The 23858-nt window shown below is 37.6% G+C and overlaps 2 protein-coding genes across 6 annotated transcripts in view; both read right to left on the reverse strand.

Moving 5' to 3' along the window:
* The window catches only part of LOC135479145 (uncharacterized), a 47191-nt gene extending 36034 nt beyond the window's left edge, over positions 1–11157 (reverse strand). For all 5 annotated transcript variants that reach the window (XM_064758905.1, XM_064758904.1, XM_064758903.1 and 2 more), the window contains exons 1-3: positions 10589–11157; positions 9593–9718; positions 2584–2802 (exon numbers count right to left, since the gene is read on the reverse strand). In XM_064758905.1, coding sequence (XP_064614975.1) covers positions 2584–2802; positions 9593–9718; positions 10589–10973 — 730 coding nt within the window. In that variant the 5' untranslated portion in view covers positions 10974–11157. The remainder of the gene's footprint in view (positions 1–2583; positions 2803–9592; positions 9719–10588) is intronic.
* Positions 1–23858, reverse strand: part of LOC135479147 (cAMP-dependent protein kinase regulatory subunit-like) — a 112154-nt gene that overhangs the window by 49369 nt on the left and 38927 nt on the right. The gene's annotated exons all lie outside the window — the stretch shown is intronic.

The following is a 23858-nucleotide window of genomic DNA, read 5'->3' on the forward strand; positions in this document are numbered from 1 at the left end:
GAAAAATTTTACGGAAAACTGCCGAAGATTTTGTTTTTGAGGACGCTTCGCTAGTTGGGGTTAAAGAGCATTATTCATCGCAAATATTTTTCAACCGTGCTGTTAGCTGTGTTCCTTACGGTATCTCTCATATCATTTTCATCTCATATCATATCATCACAACTAATGTTAATCTTTACCCTTTTCAAACACAAGAGGCCTTTTTCAAGAGGAATTTATGCATAAAATTATTACGAAAATGACGTTAAAATGATTTGTTCGTGTCATTGAAATGTAAGCTTCATAAAACTGCATATTATCTACCCTATAGTACCCTAGTCTTAAGCCAGGTCACGTAGGTCACTGACCTAATTCCTTGGTGGCTGCTAGCTCACCTATCTTAGCAGTTTCCAGTGTTGTATAAAGGACGCACCCATCGAATGATTACACTATTTCGAGTTTACACCTATCTCTTGATCCCTTGAGTCTATCTCAAGGGGTATTTGAATACAGTTCTTTCTCTGAGTGATCAGAATTGTTCCTTACAAAACGAAAATGCAAAATTATATGCACAGTGGCCTACTTGGCCTACATGTGCGTTTGTGTATAAACCTAAGTGAAAATTTGGGCAAGTAAAGTTTAATGGGGGCTTATAATGCTCCAATTGCACTGCACAAAAACCAGACCCATTTTAAACCCATGCATTCTAGTTTCAAAATGGAATAGGATGCCGGAGAGGAATGCTAAAATCTCCTTGTATTTTATGTCAAACTCTCGACTGTGCGTGTGTTACAGTTTAAAACTTACAAGTTTGTAAAACTTATAATGCGGGTCGTTTCATAACTTTTTCAAACTTTAGAATCATGATATCTCTATAAGCATCTACGAAGCAGACATTTTGTGACAGGTAAATATCTGGTGTAATCTAAAATAATAACAAAAGGAACTGGTACGGTAAGGCGGAAAATCCGCCTCAGAGAGGCACGATAAAAGTGTCAATTTTAAAACCCTACTACAACTCTGTGTATTTCCAAATCCGAGTATAAAACTTGGCCAAGTGCCCATATACGACATATAGCCATGGAAGAGATGGTTTCTTAGTAATAAATCGCCAAATATGCACACTCGATCAGAAACGTCAATTTTGGTTGAAACAATGTATCGACGTTCACTTTTTTCTTTGAAACTGTGCCCAGGTCCTTCGATTGGAATTGAGCTGTTTTCTTTTATGCTTTTAGCTTTTTTTTCTTTTACCAAAATTCCCTGGTTGTGCATGTTGAATTGTTTGTCTTAAATCTAAGATTTTAAAGCAGAAATTGAAGAATTAACATACACGGAAAACAGAATGCATAAACTGACAGTTTTGGCTCATCTTTCACTTCTTTTCCTAGCTATACCAAGTACATCAGAGTTTAATACTGTTTGACTTAAAATGGAGGAAATGACAGGATTCAACATGTTATGCTATGGAAGAGTTAAAAATCTTATAAATGTAAGAAATATTCACGTAAATAGACAAACATGGAGTAGGCCTACACTCCTGTACTGACAAATACTATGTACCCACAAGGAATATGTGTACATTGGTGGGAAGAGATTTTCAAAACTTAAAATACTGAGTTAATCCAAGACAATTTTTGGAATAAAGTGTTTAGGGCTTGGTACATATGTCAAAATAACATGAGCTCCTTAACAATAACTAAGTAGGTCTATTTTGTCAGTGTCTATTCACAAATTATACGATTTTGTTTGGTAAAGAATGGTATACGACATGAATAATACATAAAGAGATAAGTAAACACAAAGGTAAAATCAAGAAAGAAAGTAATTTCTGTTAGGGATGTATAGCGGCAGTTTTATGGTCAATAAGGTGGACCGGATTGAACGTTGTTTTTAACTTTGTGCACCCAGCTGACTAAAACTGCCGCTATATGCCCATAGCAGGAAACATTATTTCAATTCTATCACCTGCCCAAAACGTTTAAAGCCGTAATACGTAAAAAATACGTAATTAAGTAGGAAAAAACTACAGCCATGTAAATACGTTCAGACCCATACACAGTAGTGTTCGAAACTGTCCAGCGAGCGGCCTACGGCGCCATATTCTCCAGGTATAACCGGACAAAAGGGGGTGCCAGTCTACACAGTCACTGATTTCAGCCCGAAGAGTAGCAAAACTGATGGCAAAAGTGGCCGCGAGAGGCTGTTCTGGTATGTGATATCTATCCATTCATTTTTGGCAGCCAAAACAGCCCGATTCATATTAGACCCGTCCGTTCTATTTACACCATTTCACGAGCGTTTTAGCACGCGCCCCGCAGGCAGTAAAATATGAGATTTATGATCTTTGATCTACTTACTACTAACAATGCGATAAACTATCGATGACGTCATTAGGTTTTAAAGCTATTTCAGAAGCTACAGTCTTAGGTTTGGTGCAGCTCCAATTGTGCTAAAAGAGGCTCTGGCACGGTCTTTCCAAATTTTTATAAAAATATTATTCTTACCAAAACATTGAAAATATTTATAAAACTATATTAATATGCAATTTCTAAAAAAATAAGCATTTAGGCCTATGTTCTTATAATGACAAATTCTACGCACCTGGTATTGGATTGGGTTCACAAAAGTAGAGGATATCCTTGATATTGCTGGCCATCTTTGACACCTCATTATATAGCAAGATGTTTCTAAGGTTCCACAATAGAGCCTGTATAGCCACGATGTTATTCCGTGTGAAATAACCAGTATTCATCAAATGTAGACAAAAGTCTTTCGGATCTGAAATCCTTTGCAATTCATTCGATATCATGTGTCTACAACCTGAAATATATAAACAGTTGACAAGTTTTACATTTTCACAGCTATGTTCCAATTATTAGCATATGTGAAACAGTATTAAAATAATTGGGGCGTGGCAGGGGGGAGGGGGTGTTGGAAACTGCGTTATCTATAGCACCCCTATAGCAAGGAATAACCCATTTTGCATTTTAAAAAACATAACAACTGCCAGTATAATCAAGGAAAACTTCAACACTCAAGTATTAATCTTTTAATTTTAACAGAAAATCTGGTGTCTGAGTGAAGCTGGAATTTGTTCTGTTATTATTAGGCAATATTGTGACGTATTTCACAGAATAATCTGCTGCAATAGCAAAATACACTCTGACTGACAAAACAAGTGGTTTTAATAACATTGTTGCCTTTTTAGATTCCAAAATAGAAGACAGGCCAAAGAAAGAACACAACTTAAATTTGAGAATTCTTTATTGTGCGATAGGTCTAAGCAACATAGCCGTCGAGAATCTGTGCGCATATCTGGTTCGGAACTTAGAGCGGATGAAACAACACATGACGCCGTGTGTCGACTTGCGACATCTAGGCCTATATCCGTTTTTATTATACACCTAAGTGTCCAGCGCCTACTATATTATGTAGTAAACACAATTGTCCAATATTTTTAATATATTGGACAGTTGTAACTGTGACGTCACACGTACGGACTACTTTCTGTTTGTCAACAAGCAGACGACACAACAAGATGTTCGTCCGTGCTCGTTCAGAAAAATATGTGTCTCCGGACAGTCCGTTCTACCTCACACCAATTTCCGAATGTCGCCTCAAACCTGATGCAGCTGTGTGGTATTACTTCACTCCAAGGGGAGAGCATCGTTTGGGAGAGCTAATGAAGAGGGCAGCCGAGGCTGCTGGACTGAAAGGCCGGAAAACTAATCACTCGGTCCGAAAAACAGCCGTCCAAACCCTTGTAAACTCTGGCCTCACTCCACAAAATTATGCAGGTCACCGGACACAAATCCCTTGATTCTAAATTAGATCACGTGGAGCAGAAGCAAAGGCCGAGTTTACTTCAGGGCAATCGCGCCCTCAGTCAACCATCTCCCGCGCTTCCACTCCCTGGCCGGTCAGTTCAAGTGCACACGAACGTAGTTTTCACGACTCTGATGCCATCAACTTCCGCACAGAATCCTACGGATAATCAGCTAACTTTGTCAGCAAACTCTACTTCTCTTTCATCCTCATCTTGTAAAGATTACACTAGTCTGTTCGGTGGCGCAATAACTGCACTTTTGATTTTCACTGAAACGTCTGCATTTCTTTTCTTTATAAACCTATAAATATTACGAACGACGACATTTATTTCCCGTTCTTATTTCATCAGACCATATAAATCGCACATCATCGTTAAATTCATATCGTACCTAAAACGAATTTCAAGAAAGACCTCCCATCCACATCTCGCGTGTTCATAAATGAAAACTTGACCAAGGACAGCTATAACTTGTTCAAATCGATGCTCGGTTTGGAAGAAGAGAAACTAATTCACAGTAACTGGACGCATGATGGGAATCTGTTTTATCGTCTACGCGAGTGGGGTCAAGGCCCTCAGGTGTCCAGCAAACGCGACCTATTTACTTTCGACCAAAAACTAGCTCGTACTGTGTCATGTAATGGTCGTGGCATCAATCGGAATTCATATTTTGATACTTGGCACGATGAGCTATGAATAATAATTGTGAAATAATCACATGAGTGATAAGGTAAACACTCTACTGAACAGTTACACGTTTTTTCATTATGTTGAGCTTTAGTGTCTAGCACTTAAAATTCGGGTTTCTTGTTCGTTTATTTTGGTTTTTATTTTTTTGTTCTTTAGCCAGCCTTGTAGTCTCTTTGTTATCTTGCAGACCAATTTACATTCTGCTATCACACTTCGTGTAGGTTTATTTGGTCGAGGGCTTATGTCCAAAGGTTGTGTCCCACTTAATTTAATTATGCACTGTTTCTAATCTAATTTGATACAGTTATTTTTAGCAAAATTCTGTCCATCCATTGAATCGTAATGTCTATTGTGTGGCCATATTGTATAATTTGTTTTCTTTTATTATGCGCAGATATTGAATCGAACTCAGGTCCTCTCATCTCTCCATATACACCTCAACGTTTGTGTTATTAAAGTGGACATAAAGTCAGCCACTAAAGCTGAATTAATTAATAAAGTAGCATTCCAGAAATGTTCTAAAAAGATTTTAAAAATTCTACGCCGCTTATCAACAAAACATATAGCAAACAATCGTCAGTACCTAGCCACTCATTTGGTGAGGCCATTTTGCCATGTTATAGCTATCTAAAGTGACGTCACAAAACCTACGAGCTCTCCCGTACCGTCGGTAATAAGCCATGTGACAATGAGAAAATACAAACAAAAACGCCTAATACCCATCCAAAGAGCATCAGCTCTGTTTCGTGTTCAAAGGGCCGATGTTTCTTTTAGTTTGGCCCTCAGCCAGGGCGATGTTTGTGGACCCAAGGTTCGTGTTTTAGTGGTCCTGCTCGTCCTCGTCCTGCAACGGTGTAAGTATTCGGTCTAGCTGGCTGTACCGACTTCAGGGAATTTACCGACTCTTTCATTCAGATTTTGCGAACATATTTTCGCAGTAAAGCTGCTAAGGTTTAGCACATAGAGTGAAAGGACAGCATGATTTAATTTAAGAAGGGAACAATGCTACCAGTATTATTATGTGGCTGAAATTCAAAAGAATATTTTGGGTTATGTAGCTGCTTTCCTGAATTGGATGCTGTAGCTCTCTTGAGGGTGAATGTTAGAGTTTACCCTCTGGGTAGATAAAACTATGTGCAGATGATATTGTTACTAAAACGAAATATTACTGTCCTGATGTGGTAGAGGTGACTTGTGTATCATGTTACATTCTCATAGACTACAGTGTATCAGGATAGGACCAGGCAGCTGTTAAATTGTTGAACTAAATGAATGGAGATATTTCTGTTTTAGTAATTGTCAGTTGTGACAAAACTATCAGTTGTCGAAATTTAGATTAATATTTCTTTACAAGTTTTAACATTACTTATATACAGATAAGACTGTGAATAATGTTTTGAAATGTTTATTGAGTGGTCAGTACTAGTGATGTTTTCACTGATTTATTTTTTATTTATTTGATTGGTGTTCGAAAGAATATTTCACTTATACGACGGCGGCCAGCGTTATGGTGGGAGGAAACCGGGCAGAGCCGGGGGAAACCTACGAGCATCCGCAGACCGTGCCACGTACGGCAGGAGAGGAAGCCAGCATGAGATGGACTTGAACTCACAGCGACCATATTGGTGAGAGGCTTCTGAGTCATTACCTTACGCTAACCAACTGAGCCACGGAGGCCCAGTTTTTGCTGATAAAGCATGTTTGTGTATTTCTATAAATAGGTGATGTGAGAATTGCAGTTGTAATTCTATGATAGCTATTCTGGGAACTGTCTTGTGATAAGATAAGATAAGGTAATGTTCTACCCATTGGCTAGTAGCAGTAGAGGATGTGACTTTTGGTTCTCATGGAGTGATGTAAATCTGAATTGTGTCTGTATATGAAATGCCTTTTCATGATAAAACAGTACTTCACTGTGAGTGTATCTGGTGTATATTTTTGTACATTGTAGCTTTTTATTGTTTCTCCCTCACTTCTGTACCACGCCTGCGTTCACCAACTACTAATAAACCATAACAGCCGTATCAGACGGTCTACATGTGTTCATTCCCACACCTTTACAGACTGAATTATGTATTAGCCAGGTGCTGTCGTGTCCTTAAAACTAACCGCAAAATCCAGTTCATAGCAGAGATATCTGTTCATCCACTAAAAGACACCATACTGACAATCGAGAGCTAATGGGTTTATTGACCTGACAGCCAATTATCACCTGACGCTTTCAGCGCTAGTGATTAGCCAAGTTCATACTTCTACAACATGGCTACCCGGAGTAAATTGTCCGCCAGTGCCATATTCCCAATGCTGAACTTCATCTTCTCGGCTTTTCAACTTTATAGCATTTTTTTTTTACATATTTTGCTGTGATAACTGTGTCCTATATCATTTTTTTCTATGTATATAGAGTAGCAGACTGCAATTGCTATTACGGAAACGCATCTTACTGACAGATTCTGTAACAATGCAATTCTTATATCTGGATATCACGATCCACTTCGTCGTGATAGAGGACATCTTATTGCTAGCCGCCTTTCTCAGTTTGAACACATTATGTCTAAAATTAATGAGGAGTGAAATTGCAGACAAGTTAAACACTCTTCTTTGTGTTATATATAGATCACCTAATATCGTCCTAGAAGAATGGGATGAATTATGGGACTATAGAAATGCTAACCGGGACTTATTTAGAGATTCTTTGTCAACCTGTCATTTGGGCGAAATTAACCAACATACTGATGTTGATTATTGCTGTGAATTATTATCTAATAAGACAGTTGTTGTGAAATTGAAAAATAAAAGTGGGATGATGTCTGAAATTAAACGAGAAATAATAAAAAAAAAACGCTGTCGTTGATTTAATCGTTCGCGTCGTCAAAAACAGTAACCAATATCAATCTGTACAAACAACAAAGGAATAAAGTTACTTCATTAATCACACCAGCAAAACTAGACTATACTGAAAGCACCAAAGTACGAATCTCAACCTGTAAGATGGCAGATAAAGTTTGGTGGAAAATTGCAAAAGGCATGCTGAAAAATGATTCAAACAATATAAACGTTTTCCCACCTATTGTTACCTCTGATGGTTTTACTTAGCGAAAAAAATCCAAAGCATCTGTGCTGAACAATTATTTCTTTAATATATGTTGTACCAACGATACTGGATACTGGTACTTTTGACTGGCACTCCTGAAATTAGTCTTTCTGATAACATTACTACCTCAGATGAAAAAATGGAGATTTTCAGTAATATAGACACATCGAAATCGTTAAGCCCAGATGGTGTGAGTCAAAGAATTCTTTTCTAGAATAACTTTCCCAGTTCTTCAACCTTTTAGGTTTACCACAGTAAATATCTTGCCTACACATAAACACCCGGGTGTTGTCTCTTCTAACGTTGGCTCTTGGAATGCGCACGTTGAAAATATTATATCTACAGCCAATCAAAAAATGAGCAATATATTGTACTTTAAAATACAGATCGTATTAGAAAACATGTGTAAAATATCCATAAGAGTTAGCATAGAGTGCGCGGACACATATCCAAAAAGATTTTCTTAGCGCAATATCTGGTGTTACGAGAAGCACTTCACTTGAGTTGCTAGCTGTATTTAGAGATAGGACTAATGAAACTATTTCTCACAACATTTTCCTACTCACATATTACACCTCTGTTTGACTCAAGTGAAAGCTGACAGAACCCTTATCCCCAATGTTTTTCTTATGAATTCACACATTTCCCGTAGCGAACAGCGAACTGTGACCGGAATTCCTTGCCGCTCACTATAAGATTTACAAATAACGCTGAGTATATTTCACAGGAATGTATAAATATCCAGACCACCTCCGTTGTTCTATTGTGGATGGAAACCTGAAGATATTGATCTCTGTCCATGAGGAACGACTGTAGACTACTGAAGGACGATCTTCTTAATAACCTTAATAACGCTTAAATGGTGAAAGTAATTAAACTGTTGAATACTAATTTTTGTTCTACAATTTATATAGTGAACATAGCGCCGTTTGGACGGAATATCTGCGTCTGGGCACACGACAGATGTAACAGCCACACGTTTATTGTTCAGGGATAGCAGTTTAGATGTTACCACTAACATTGATACTTCCAGTTAATGCCGTTCATATATCACAGTCTAAACGCTTTATCCGAAACAGGTAGCTACAAACTCTTATAGCGACTTAATTTGTCTAAATAGTCATTAGAATATCTGTGCAAATTCTTTAAATTATGTGTTACTCTGTATCACGAAAGTCTGAAAAAAAAGGCTCATCTGCCCACCAGTCGTACCATTTATTAGCCCCATCCCAAGCTGTACTTCCTTTGCACCTCTATTGTCTTTTCTCCATCCTTCTGCACTGCACTGCACCAAGAACTGTATTGCACATATCACTTAGTACTATGAGCTGCTCTCACAGCTAATCTTGATTAATAAAACTTAAAAATAGGAATACTTTCCAGCAACACTCAGACAACAGAATTTCTATTAAATTTAACAAATTTGTTTTCGAAAAAATACGTACTGAATTTCTAAGACTTAAATAGCTATCCTGACACAATCTAGCTTGATAGTTCATTTGGTAGAGCTGTGTACATGAATTCAAACCTAAGTCGTATTAAAAGCTGGCCTTGTACTCAACAGTTCACTCTCTTTTGAAGAAATGTTGCAGATATTTGCGAATTTCTCTGTTTTGTTGGATAACTTCCTATGCGGTAACCTGTCCTATAAAGCACTGACTGTTGGACAAAATGTCAGCACTAACTGAGGCGTTTTATTGCTCTTCCTGAACGCTAAAGACAATTCGGGAGCGTAGTCGTCCATCGCTGAACTACAATTAACATCACTGCATATTTTTTACCTAACTCGGCGTAAGCATTTACACGAACACCTACAGAATAAAACCACAACTGAGGCAAAGTGACAAGAGGCCGAATTTCAAAGACTACATGTGACCATTTGTCAGCTGTTGTCGCTGCTCTGGTTATGCCCTCTGTACTAAACTCTTTCTTATTGCCATAATGTCCTTGTTAAAATGATAACACCCCTTAATTTGTTAATCGCTGAAGGTATAACTTACCTTGGAGCAAAATCTTGATTTCCTTCACCTCTTCGTCGTTTATATGCCGTGCGATGTGAAGGATCAGCTTGTTGAACCGCACATTTTCTGAGGCATTCTCTCTATTGTCGCCTTCCGTAGTAAACGCTGTAGAACAATCAATTACCATATAGATGCTTAACTATATTAACTTGAAAATTGCAGGGTTTTTTTTTCTTAAATTCATTTACCAAATCCAATTTTTAAATTACAGTGATGTGTAAGAATTTATAAGTCGATAAATGCTTTACGATATAGGGAAGACAACAATAAAACTGCTTAGATTTTGTAGGAAGGCTACTAGAGATCTCGCCTTTAGGGCGTCAATGCAAAACTTCAGCTACCAACGCACGTAAAATACTGAATTAGTGAATTTGGTAATTTAAAATAATTAATATGCACAAGAAGCATCAAAGATGGAACATTCCCTCGTTTGACTGTGCTCTACATACCTACAATCCCTGAGATCAGTACATTTTTGTACTTTTTAAGATTCCAGCCCTAACATTTTGTTGATCATTGCTTTCCATGTTACTGGACACCGACGCCGACGCTCGGAGTATGACATAAGCTACGCCTGTACTCTGTACAGGTGAGCTAATATAACAAACGGTATGTCCTAAGGAAGCAACAGTTTGTAATCAAGGCCCGATTTAACTAAAAAACTTAGGGGTGAAAATGAGCTTCTTGTGTAAGAGGTAAAAATAGTATCTTAGAGCTCTTGTTGATCATATTTAGATAAAAAAGCTGCTGTTGTTTCTCTCGTTCAGTCTATAGTCTAAACTATTATAAAAATCGGGACCTGGTTTAAGAATGCATGTTTTGGTATTTAAAGTACACATTACTTACATGTACCTCTCTGGACAATCTCTTCCACCATAATGCTGGCCGTCATCATATAGTGAAATGGTATTGAGTAGGTCAAATAACATAATTAAATCAAATAAATACAAACTACACACATAAATAAATATCTACCTCTCGAAAGGATTTCAGCTTCAGAATTCGCAGATTCACCGGTATCCATGTGGCTTCTGGTGGAAACTAGCTGATGTTCTGATGTCCCATGTGCCTGAATGTAATCTGTCACCTCTTTTTCGAATGACTGCAATTCTTTTCGAAGTGATGAGTTCCAATCCACAAGACTTGCAGCCATGCAAATACCAGTATACTTATACAGTTTATCGAGTAACTTCTTTAATAAGTCATAATCACTTTGGATGCATTTCAGCCCCCGCTGCACGTCATTTACTGGTTCCCCTTTTATCATCTTCTGTCTTAGAATGTAGATATAATAATATATTTTACCAGTGTTTTGGGGCTGACTGGCTCCGGTTGCGGTTTGGTCAGAGTGGACACTCATTATGGAGACCTTGCTTAGACTGTCCCCTAGAAAACCAGTTCCCTACTGTAATTTATGAGTGGCAAGTTGAACGGGTCTACGAGTACATCACAAGGCCTCTCCATAGAGACATCCCTTCTCTTGCCTAACATCTTCATGGAAATGGTTTCTTTGGTCGCTATCCACCTTTTTCTCATACTCAGTGGTAAGTTTCTGACAAAATAAGATTATAACGTTAGTCTGTGTTCAATTTACATTATCAAGAAAAGAATCTAAACTAATGTAAAACTCTACAAAATCCTTCACCAAATACGTCAACGTTAACGACACGATAATATTTCACTGTTTTATTAAACAAGAACACGAAGCAAACTAAAGAGGCAGTTTATATTAAAAAAAAAAATACAGGTATTCTTGGGTGACAGTGGCTCAAGACAAACTTTTATAACCTTGTCACCAAAGTAGGCGGTCGTGTGGTCGTTTCCACTTTTTTCGTTCGACTATTTGGCTGCTACAAGTTCTAATTTTGCGTGCAAGTCACATGTGAGAAAGTTTGCCAGTAACAAGCCAAAGGTCAATGGTTAACATCGGGCTTTCGTGTTTCCCTGCCCCATTAAAATGGCAACATTCATACTTGTACAAAAGATACTTCAGAGAATTAAAAAAAAACAATGAAAGAAAAAGTACAAATTGTCATCACATTGAAATATATGCTTTTCTTTTTTTCTTTTCTTTTGCCAAACGTCTGCATAGTGTTTATATGATATCGTGGTTTGAAAGACCGAAATGAAGCCTTTTGGGCTTTCTGTGTCAACCTAACACAGCCTGATATGGCGTTTTTTGTTTTTGCAGGAAACTTGACCGATGAGAAAGACCCCAGGGAGTCAAGGGTAAATTTAATCCAATAAAATTCAGCCTTCTTGCAAAAGATAAATGAACTATAACACTGACTTTTGGGCAAATAAACTGTATATAAGGCTGCCTATGCAGTTGTTGGATAATTGGAAATCACAGTGAGTGATAAATTGTATAAAGTTTTTCTTTTTTTAATGCAGTTGCCAGCATTAAGTGACTGCATGTCTGGCATATACCTGTTGAGAATAAACCCAAAAGTAACACAGTGATCGACAGAAACTTACTTATAGGAATTTTGCCTCACATTTTCCTACAGGAATGTAATTTATATATGGGGTTATATGATAGTGTCTTTTAACTTATCGGCTAGGGAATACTCTTGACAACGGGGTAAAACACCAATTAAACAAACAAACCCCAAAAAATATATTCAACTTTTCGTAAAATCAATGTTATTCACTATCAAAAGTAACATCACAGCCACTACACATTGATATGTTGGACTTCAATGTTATATTAAAGAATATTCAGATGGAATCCTTATTCTAATTCATGATGAGAGATGTCATAACTTTTCAAAAACCAGTGGCATTCTGGCTATTGGGAGGAGTTCACCATGTTTTGGCGGAGACGGAAACCATTTACCTAAATTGCTATTGACTTCACTCTAAATCCTCTTTATGACACTGCCATATTTTACATTGTTATACATATTTTAGCATAATACACGTCATGAATTGTACTTTATCTCTTGTAGCATATGATTCCACAGCAGTATGGTTTTAGAGTTGGATTTAAGGAAATTCTGTTATAAAATCACAGTATAGTCTATTTGCGTCCTCTGTGTGCTCTGTGGTACAGTGTGGAATTTGTTCTAACGGCTTATGTGCAGTTATTGGAAAACAAATATCTTTCCACGCCCGTTGTCCAGCTGGCCACTTGTATTTGAATAATTATGACGTGTCCAGTGGCAATGAGTTCTTGTTGTCCAAACCAAGTTCACTGAGTTTAACAATATGAATAAACATATTCTAATTGCATTCTCTTTGTAATAATATGGCCATCTAACATACTGGCGTGTGGAGCTTGTGGTATTACATTTCACAGGCGACAAGCAAATCTTGTAGCGACTGCGGCTGATTTTACAGAAAGCTGAATATAGGTGGCAAGTTAAAAGAAACAGCATTTTGATTGGTTGGTTAAATTTGGGGAAAGTACTTTCCCTTGCGTTAGCAAAATAGTTTTTTTTTTGGTTCTCTTTTTGTTTGATGGATAAATAAAATGTCCCTTCCGCGGTCATGTCCGTGTAATTCAGCTGATATCAAGATGATACTTTGATTTTGAAATGTGGTGCTGTTAACACAAAGTATGATTAATACAGGCAGATTCTGACAATACATTTACAGCATATGTATGTTCATTTGTAAATTCTTGTCGATCTTGTTGGTCGTGTTGTCACTTTGTGGAATATATTGGCAGTTGCCAGTAATTAAAACATAAACATGAAATTGCCGTACGTGGGAAGGTATAACAGCAACCTCTGGATGGTCGTGGGTTTCCCCCCAGGCTCTGCCCGGTTTCCACCCACCATAATGCTGGCCGCCGTCGTGTAAGTGAAATATTCTTGAGTACGGCGTAAAACACCAATCAAATAAATCAATAAACATGAAATTCAATTTGCAATGAATGCACCGTGTCATACATGATGTGATGAGGACCAATAAACTAACAGATCAATAAAAGAATGAGCATTTTCGCACATGCGCAATGGTAGTTATCAGTTGTAAATTTTACACATCGAATAGCCATCGATCCAGGCAGATTTTTAAACTTGTATTATTGTATTTGTAAACTTTAAACTTTATTATATATGCCCATGAATATTTTACCTGGGCGAGCATCCAATTCTCTTTCCCGATAATGCAAAGGACTTATCTCTAGGCACATTTATGTTCTTTATATGTACGTTATACTTAGGAATCATTCGTTATCTATGTGCGCATGTAACTGTGTTAACGAAGTGTCCGTATATGTAAACGTATAGCAGGATATATACACTCAAAGTGGTGCCTGCCAGTTGTTACAGAAGCACAGATTGTGAGACGCTACCTCTAGACAGCAGGAAATGCGTTCTCTTTTAACTATAAGTAAATTCCAAAAAGGCGGGTTACTTCTGAACAGTAACAGGCACATGGTTAGGTTTGACACTCATTAAATGGGTCATTAAATCGTTGTGACACAAACACGGGCAGAAAGCAACTGTTCAGACGCATAATAGATAACTAGTTCATGTGGTGTTGCATTGGATTTTCAAGGTGTTTAAAATTGATACAGCACAACATCATGGTAACACAAGGCAAAAGAAAATCACGCAGGTAGTATGCATGTCTGGCCAGGCTCTATCTTTAAACAGTAAACAATGTAAATGGAGTGACTATTAAGGTGTACGTATGTGGAAATTATTCTTAATATATGTTTTTGACTTCTGATTTTTTTACTGGCCGAGAAGATTAAAGCGATGACAAATGAGAGAGCATGTTTGAATACAAGCAGCTGTACAGTTAATGGTCAAGAGGTACCCGAAGATTGAGGTTTAACAACAAATAGCTAAGAAAAAAAGATTAAGCCAATTTACATATTAACCATCACAGCGTAACTCCCGTGACATTACTACTCCTTTCCTGGGTTGTTCTTTTTTTTGCTTCTGCCAAGCTATAAAGAACATCCATCCATACTGTATCTTCATATACTGTTCTGAGCTATACTTTTTTATAGTTCATTAAAATTACGAGTGGCAGAAGTGGTAGAGAATAAATGTGACTCCCGTGGCAGCTACAGTCAAGTAACCTCACTGTGGCGCCAACCAATGTGATGCTTTGCTTTCTTGTTTGAAGATTTGAAAAAGACATGTAAAAATGGGAAAAAGGAACAGCTGGATATTTTTGAGGAGTGTTGAGCTTGCGTGACTCCAATAACAGGAGAACGTGACCCCGGTGAGGAGTAGCAACAAACTATATATTAACTTTAAATTCACTGTGTATTTAACTTCTATCAATAGTTTACACATCAGTATACACCTCTAATACCAAATTAATCAAACACAGAATTGTATCTATGTCTATACATGTATGTAAGATATGTACATTCAATATTGTGACGAGGCTACCCTCAGACACAGTTCTGAACTGTTCTATTTACCATTTTTAGTTGTGTTGTAATTCAATGTTATATAACCTGATAACTAATTTGAAACTAGCAGCATATTGTACTTACATTTATCCCCTTTTCTCTTGGGTAAATTGTGCTTTAATTAAGAAGTAAAACGTAGTTTCCGATGTTCAAATGACCTAGATAATGTACAGAAGACGGGCGTTTATCGACTGTTTAAGAACGAGGGGCCATAGGCCTCCCTGTCAATTTAAGCTCTAACTTCGAGCACAACAGTTTTGCGACGACAGAGGAATAATGATTTTAAGGCATAGAAGTCAAACTAATAAAAAAAACTGTCAGAAATGATCGATTTATTTCGTGGAGAAACTTGCAGATTAAGTTGAAGTTTAAATGGAAGGTGATTCTTGAAATTGTAGGGTTGCTAAGAATTCGATAATCCTGTGGAGCCGATTTCGGCGTAATCGGGCCAACAACGTCTTCAACTCAGATCACACTTTGTGTCTGGATAACGGCAGTTATGGACTCGTTCCGGTGACCAGTTACGGATATTATTCTTGTATTCCGACACCACCGTAGCTCAGAACAGTGGCTGTAGTGGCGTTTACTGCCATAGTTTGCTTGTAATACCAGCAATCCGCCGATTTTCGTTGGGTTACTTCTAATATCACGTTGATAAATGCATGGATGCCCATGTTTCGCTTGTCTAGATATAGTACCTAGGTGCTCGTTGTTTGATGCCACCTCTTTATATCTCATACACGGGATGAGTGCCTATTGCCCACATGATGTCGGTAATGGTAAATATTTCGCATTTAAACATAACTGCCTGACCAATTATATGTAAATTCATTTCGCTTTTGTCCAAGGAAAATTTAAGCTGTCAAATTTTTGACAGTACAACCCAGCCCCCCACTTTATTATTTATTTTATTGGTGTTTTACGCCGTATTCAAGAATATTTCACTTATACAACGGCGGCCAGTATTATGGTGGGTCCCATTTCATTACCGACATAGAATATCGTCCCAGCATCCATGGCAAAGACGGCAACTCTGTATTGATTATCAGTTTCAGCACACTTCACTCACCATTGCTTTTAGTTTTAAAGTTTTTGGAGATATGTTAGAATCGCATTTTGAAACTGTGGAAGTTTATGAAGGCGGCCATTTTGAAGTGTTCCGACAAATGATTCAATAATTGAAAGAAACGTTTTAGAGAATTCTTTACATGTAGTGCACAAAGAACCATTTCTCATACAGGTATATATTCCCTATACGTCGATAAATGGCGAGTTGACATTTTTGCAAACGATAGTGACTGTCGCAAACAGCCGACCTCGTTTGCATTGGAGAGTATCCGGTTAGAATACGTCACAGGATACTTTTTGGTGCGTGAGCTCGAGTATAAAGGGAGCTGCAGAACAGGTTTATTTTTGTTACTGTGAGGAAGAACTAAAAATAGACTACAATATTGCTGCTTCGCCATGAGGTGACGGCTGATAATGTAGGCCAACGCATCCTATAGTTTTGGAGTGTTGAGCAATTCATATCACGCTGAGGGCAAACAAACAGTACTTAATCTGTTGACCCGTTTTTATGGCTGTGCGCAGTATTTACCTAAGGTGACACGTCCCCGCTAGCAAACGTCCTTCAGCACAACTCTGTATAATGCCTTTCAAGGTCAAAGCTTCAGACACTCACATGAATAACGTCCTTTCGCTCTGAATTAGACCACGCCACCAGTCTTAAATGACAACTTTGGCGATGATTTTATCAGTCATCATGGATGTAGAATAGAAACAACAATCTGTCCTGTCAATCGAGCGAGAAAACAATTCTAACGGTTCCAGTCAAGGCTTGCGGCCATCCTCTGCTCATCTGCTTCGTTATCCATGTCTCTGCACGTGGTCTGAGATACAATCCGGATTTTGGATGCACCCGGTTCCGCGCGCGTGCATACTGCGATTTTGAGGTGAGGACGACCAGGTCAATTTAATAAGCATACAGGGTCTGACCATTGAGGTAGAATTTGACCTCCATAGTCTGACAGTCAGTAACACAATCAAGTAAAGACAAGTCAACCTAGCCTGATAAACGCATTTTCACAAGTCATATACACGTACTACGTCTTACTGGACTTAACTCTCGACAGTACGTCCACCGTGCTACACAACTTGATAAACCTTTGCAGACTGAAATCGAAAATACTGTTCTGAGAATTGCACGTGATAATTGCACGTGATCTAAGCAGAGGAGGTAATCACTGTTCGCGTTTATCCAAACTTATACTCTATGATATCTATACAATGATCAGCTCGGCCCACTTTAAACTTTATATGCTACTGTCAAATTCTTGCAAACACAACAGTTTACTCAGTATTACTTCCGCAAATTATTATCCTTCAATATCGGTAGAGAGATAACATGACAAAAAACTGGCATATGATCCATGAGAAAAAGACTCCCATGAGGGAAAAGATTTATTGTCAGCCAACTTTGCCTAATTTTTCAAGTTCAGTGGGGTCATTAAAGTTAATCTTTACAAAAAATTCGTTAACAGAATATCTTAAAAGGATCCTTTGCCACTAGATGGCGATCGCTGACACAGATTGCCAACCTGCTTACAGTGACAGATCTTCTGCGAAATGACAAGAGAGCTGTCGAGCGTCTAATCGTGGTAAAACGCTGCGTTTATTCGTGTAATTGCGCCTAATCGTGGTAAAAAGCGACGCCTCATCTTGTAACATCGCCTATTCATGGTACAGTTCCACGCATAACCGTTTGAGGGCGCACAACAACTGGAAAAGCATGCGTTTAATCCTGTAACGTTGCTAATTGTAAAATATCGCTCAGTTTGTTTTAAATAGCGATATTGTTACATAATTGATATTAACTTGGAACATATAGCAAAAATTCAGGAACTAAAAGAATTATATTATTGAAAATCTTTTTGACTGAATTCGATCCATAATCCCAACATCCGTACTAACAGTAATGTCACTAGAATTATTTACTCTTTATTTCCAGAAGCATGTTTAACTAACATACTGACTACATTTAAAGACTGAAATATCCAGGTTGACTGATACAATGTTGCTGTGGTAAACAATATAGGTACCATTTTGTGCAGTGACGTATTTGTGACGTAGTGCATGTAAGCGCAAGGCTACCGCCATAGTCGACGGAGACGGGCCACTGCACCGTTAGTAGATGTACTTTCTTACCAGAATGAACTCAGTCCTCTACACAAAGCTTCTATCGCTTTATTTCCCGACCTGATAATCGAGTTGTCACAGTTTCCACTGTTGTTAATTCTTTAATTGAATAAATGGATAAAAACTTATAGCCAGACTGTAGTCTATTTCTTTTAGAGAGTCACCTATATTCAGCTGTCCGTAAAATCATTCACACTCGCTACCAAAATTGCCTTTAGTCAGTGTCACGTAACAAACCAGGCTCTACATATTGATGCGTTGGACATCCATATTATTTCAAAGAAATTGCAGTAAGAATAATTTTTCTTATTCATAATGTTAACTCCGTGAGCTTAGTTTCGACAAGAACTCAATGCCTCAGGTGACTTCATAATTATTCAAAAGTAAGTTGCCTGCTGGACAATGAGCGTGGAGAGTGATTTGTTTTACAACGGCTGCATCAACAAGCGGTTAAAAAACTGCTTGCAATAACAAAGCCTATACTACCCTCCTTCAAAACATGTTGAACTCCGCCCAACATCCAGCATTCCACTGGTTTTTGAATAATTCTGACGTCACCCGAGGCAACTGGTCCTTGCTGTCGAAACAGAGCATGTGGATTTTAACATTATGAATTAGAAAAAGTGTTCTAACTGCAATTTCTTTGCTACATATCGACGTTCAACGTATCAATGGGTAAAGCTTGGATTGTTACGTGGCTCTGACTAAAGGCAATTTGCTAGCGAGAGTGACTGATTTTACAGACAGCTGAATATAGGCGACTCTTTAAAAAGAAATGGACTATAGTAAGCTCTAAAGCCGTCAGTTGTGCTTTTCATGTAAAACTTTACCAAAGATTCACCGTCTGGCACAGAGACCGTAATTTATATCATCCTAATTCAAAAGGGAAGTTTATAATTTCAGTACAAAGTTGGCCACCATTGATAGATATCTCTGAAATAGGGATTTGAGAATCTGTTAAATAGTTACTTCTTGAATTCTAATGTATAGACATGAGACGTACGGGATTTATCAACGACTGTTCACAGTGGCAACTAGGATAGCCAGATGTGTTCCAGCGGTAAATGAACAGGTAATTGGCTTATCTCGATATAGTACCTAGATGCTTGTTGTTTTATGCCACCTCTTTTCATCTCATACACGGGATAAGTGACTATTGGCTACATGATGTCGGTGTGGTAAATATTTCACCTTTGAACTTAACTGCCTGACCAATTATATGTAAATTCCTTTTGCCTTCGTACACGGAAAATGTGACCTGTCGAATTTTAAGAAAATAGACGTTCTGACAGTACAACCCATCCCCAATTTTATTATCGACACGGAATCATCCCAGCGTCCATGACGAGAACGACAACTGTATATAGATTATCAATTTCAGCAGACTTCACTCACCATTGTTTTTGGTGTTAAGGTTTTTGGAGGTATGTTAGAATGGCATTTTGAAACTGCAGATGTTTACAAAGGCGGCCATTTTGAATTACGTCGACAGCCCATAACTAATGTTTCAATAATTGCAGGAAACGTTTTAAAGAATTCTTTACAAGTATATTAGTACCATTTTCCCGGACAAGTATATATGTTCCCTCTACGTTGATAAACGGTGAGTTGATACATTTCTGCAAACGATAGTAACTGTTGTAAACAGGAGATTACCTGGTTAGCATACATCACAGGGTACTGTTTGATGTGTGAGCTCGAGTATAAAGGGAGCGGCAGAACAGGTTTGTTTTTGTTACCGTGAGGAAGAACTGGAATAGAGACAATAATATTTGTGCTTCATTACGAGGTGACGGCGGATAAAACATACAAGGTTCAGACTGAATAAGTCTAGACTGGTGACCGGGACCATGTAAACATATCCTTTAAGTCTGGACTGGAGATAATACCTCTACAATGGACAACGAGGCCAGTCTTAGTTTTCTCCTCACAGAGAGGGCTTGAACGAAGCTATGTTCGTGTATGTATACTGCACTGCTAATGGGAGAGGTTGTGTCGTTACACCCTCCATTATCCCTGATAACTGGGCGAGACTGAAATGTCTGCTAAGTCTGGAGTGAACAATGCACATAGCGAGTCAGCTCTTAGGTACACATACAGGCCGTCCTTAAACCAGAATAACAGACAGTTTTATGTTTGTTTGAAAAATGGTTTAGGTGATGGTCAGCTACATACCAGTGGTTGTGCAATCTATCTATAATCACAGCTTGTTTCAAGCGGATATAAAATACATAAAATATCAGAGAATATACAGACTAAGTATCAGCATGTATGTACATGTAGGCCAACACATCCTGTAGCTTTGGAGTGTTGAGCAGTTGATATCACACTGAGGGCAAACAAACAATACCTAATCTATTGGCCCGTTGTCATGGCTGTTCCCAGTATTTACCTGAGGTGACACGTCCCAGCTAGCAAACGAAGTTCAGCACAACTCTGTATAATGCCTTTCAAGGTCAAAGCTTCAGACACTCACATGAATAACGTCCTTTCGGTCTGTATTAGACCACGCAAGCAGTCTTAATTGACAACTTTGGCGATGATTTTATCAGTCATCTTGGATGTAGAATAGAAACAACAATCTGTCCTGTCAATCGAGCGAGAAAACAATTCTAACGGTTCCAGTCAAGGCTTGCGGCCATCCTCTGCGCATCTACTTCGTTATCCATGTTTCTGCACGTGGTCTGAGATACAATCCGGATTTTGGATGCAGCCGATTCCGCGCGCATGCATACTGCGATTTTGAGGTGAGGACGACCAGGTCAATCCAATAAGCGTGCAGTGTCTGAGCAAGGTGGTAGAATTTTACTTCCATAATGTGACAGTCAGTAACACAATCAAGTAAAGACAAGTCAATCTAACCTTAAAAAAGCATTTACACAAAAAATCCAAACGCGCCAAAAGTTTATTTGAGTTGTCAGATTCGAAAGTCTAAACGGCTGGGTTACTGTAAAAAGATGGTTTGCCAATGTGGGTTTTGACATATTACATTTCGGGTGTTTTAGGGATTCGGTGGAAAGCAAAAATAAGGTAGGGTTTAAGCCGGTTTTTCTTTTTATTTTGTTTAGTGAAATTGTCCACGTGGAAGTCTATATGACCGAAGCTGGGTGTTTCGGTAGGATCGTCCAGCTTAGATTTAGGCCATAAAACCTGTAGCTGTAAGCCTAAACTTGTCACTTGTGTGCCCCACATCTATATTTATTATCATTATTGTTATTTATATATGTGCTTACCCGTCCCGGGTCAGAAAAACGTCATCATAGAATACTGATCACAATATTTATACCATTATCATTTGTTGTATTCATATATATCTGTAGCGAACACATCACATTTCTATCAGGTAGATATTCTACCTCCATCGTCCGACAGTAGGTAACACGATAAGGTAAAAACAAGTCCCTAACCTGATAAATGCATTCACAAAAGTCATAAAAATACAGGTACTACATCTTACAGTACTTACCTCTCGACAGTACGCCCACCGTGCTACACAACTTGATAAACCTTTGCAGACTGAAATCGAAAATACTGTTCTGAGAATTGCACGTGATAATTGCACGTGATCTGTGCAGGAGAGTTAGTCACTCCTCGGGTTTATACAAATTTATACTCTATGACATCTATACAATGATCAGCTCGGCCCACTTTAAATTTTTTATGCTAGTGTCAAATTTGTGCAAACACAACAGTTTACTCAGCATTACTTCAGTATATTATTATCCTTCAATATCGGTAGAGAGATAACATGACAAAAAACTGGCATATTGTCCATGCAAAAAATACTTTCAGCCAACTTGGCATATTTTATCAAGGTCATTGGGGTCATTATAGTTAAACTTTACGAACAATTCGTTAAGAAAATATGTTTTGAAAGTACCCCCTAGCACCTAGATGAGAAATTGCTCCCGTCGTTATCGCTCAGGCAGATTGGCAACCTGCTCACAGTGACAGATCTTCTGTGAAATGACAAGAGAGCTGTCGAGCGCCTAAATGTGGTAAAGCGCTGCGTTTATTCGTGTAACTGTGCCTAATCGTGTTTAAATGCGCCTAATTCTGTTATATCGCCTAATCATGGTACAGTTCCAAGGCCTAATCGTTTAAGGGCGTCCAACAATGGGAAAATCGTGTAACCTCGCTAATTACAAAATATTGCCCAGTTTGTTTTACATAGCGGTACTGACACATAATTTATAATATCTTGGAACATAAAACAAAAATACAGGAAAACTAAAAAGAATTATATTAATAAAATATTTTTAACTGAATTCAATCCATAATGCCAACATCCATACCAACAATATCCATACCAACAGTAACGTATCAATCTGTAGAGCTTGGGTTGTTACATGATTCTGACTAAAGGCAATTTGCTAGCGAGAATGACTGATTTTGCAGACAGCTGAATATAGGCGACTCTTCAAAAAGAATAGACGTTAGTCAGCTCTGAAACCGTCAGTTGTGCTTTTCATGTAAGACTTTACCAAAGATTCACCGTCTGACACAGAGACCGTAATTTATATCATCCTAATTCATCAGGGATGTTTATAATTTCAGTACAAAGTTGGCTACTATTGATAGATATCTTTATATAGGGATCTGAGAATCGGTTAAATAGTTACTTCTTGAATTCTAATGTATAGACATGAGACGTACGGGATTTATCAACGACTGATCACACTGGCAACTGGGATAGCCAGACTTGGTCCAGCGGTAATTGAACAGGTAACTGAACAAAAATTCCTACATTTCTCCCCCATCATTGTTTTGGAAGGCTTTAAATTATATCAGTTTATGGTTAAAAGCGGTCAATGACGCTGGCGAGTTCCTTTACGAAGTCTTACGTTCGTTGAAGATCATTTGCCTTCCATCATGGCGTGTTAGTACCTTTCTTGAGAAAGTTTACCCCTGCAGGTAAATTTACCCCTGATTCCTCCGTCCATATAAGTGTGGATCATCGTATAGGGGAACAAGTGTTAACAAGTTTTGTTAACAGCAAATAAATAAGCTGGTAACTATAGGCCAACAGAAATCAATTTCTCTACATTAACGCCGGGCTCTATGGTTGGTGCTAACTAAAGATGTGATGATGAAAGATATCAGAAACTCTCAACTTACTCATGAAGAGAAGGCCATCAAACCTGCAGCTACAGATGATTCTATATTTCGCTTTAATTTAAGCAATCTTCAAGAAAAAATGAAATTGTACAAGATATATATATATATATATATATATATATATATATATATATATATATATATATATATATATATATATATATATATATATATATATATATATATATATATATATATATGTATATATATATATATATATGTATATATATATATATATATATATATGTATATATATATATATATATATATATATCTATATATATATATATATATATATATATATATATATATATATATATATATATATATATATATATATATATATATATATATATATATATATATATATATATATATATATATATATATATATATATATGTATATCTTGTACAATTTCATTTCCTGTATAAACTCCATGTCCCATTTATTCTTGAAGATTGCTTTAATTAAAGCGAAATATAGAATCATGCATCGCCTTGTATCTTTTCTTGGAGTTGCCACACTAACCTGCTTTCTGTTTGTCGTAA

The sequence above is a fragment of the Liolophura sinensis genome, chromosome 12, assembly GCF_032854445.1.
Source record: "Liolophura sinensis isolate JHLJ2023 chromosome 12, CUHK_Ljap_v2, whole genome shotgun sequence".
NCBI classification, from domain to species: domain Eukaryota; kingdom Metazoa; phylum Mollusca; class Polyplacophora; order Chitonida; family Chitonidae; genus Liolophura; species Liolophura sinensis.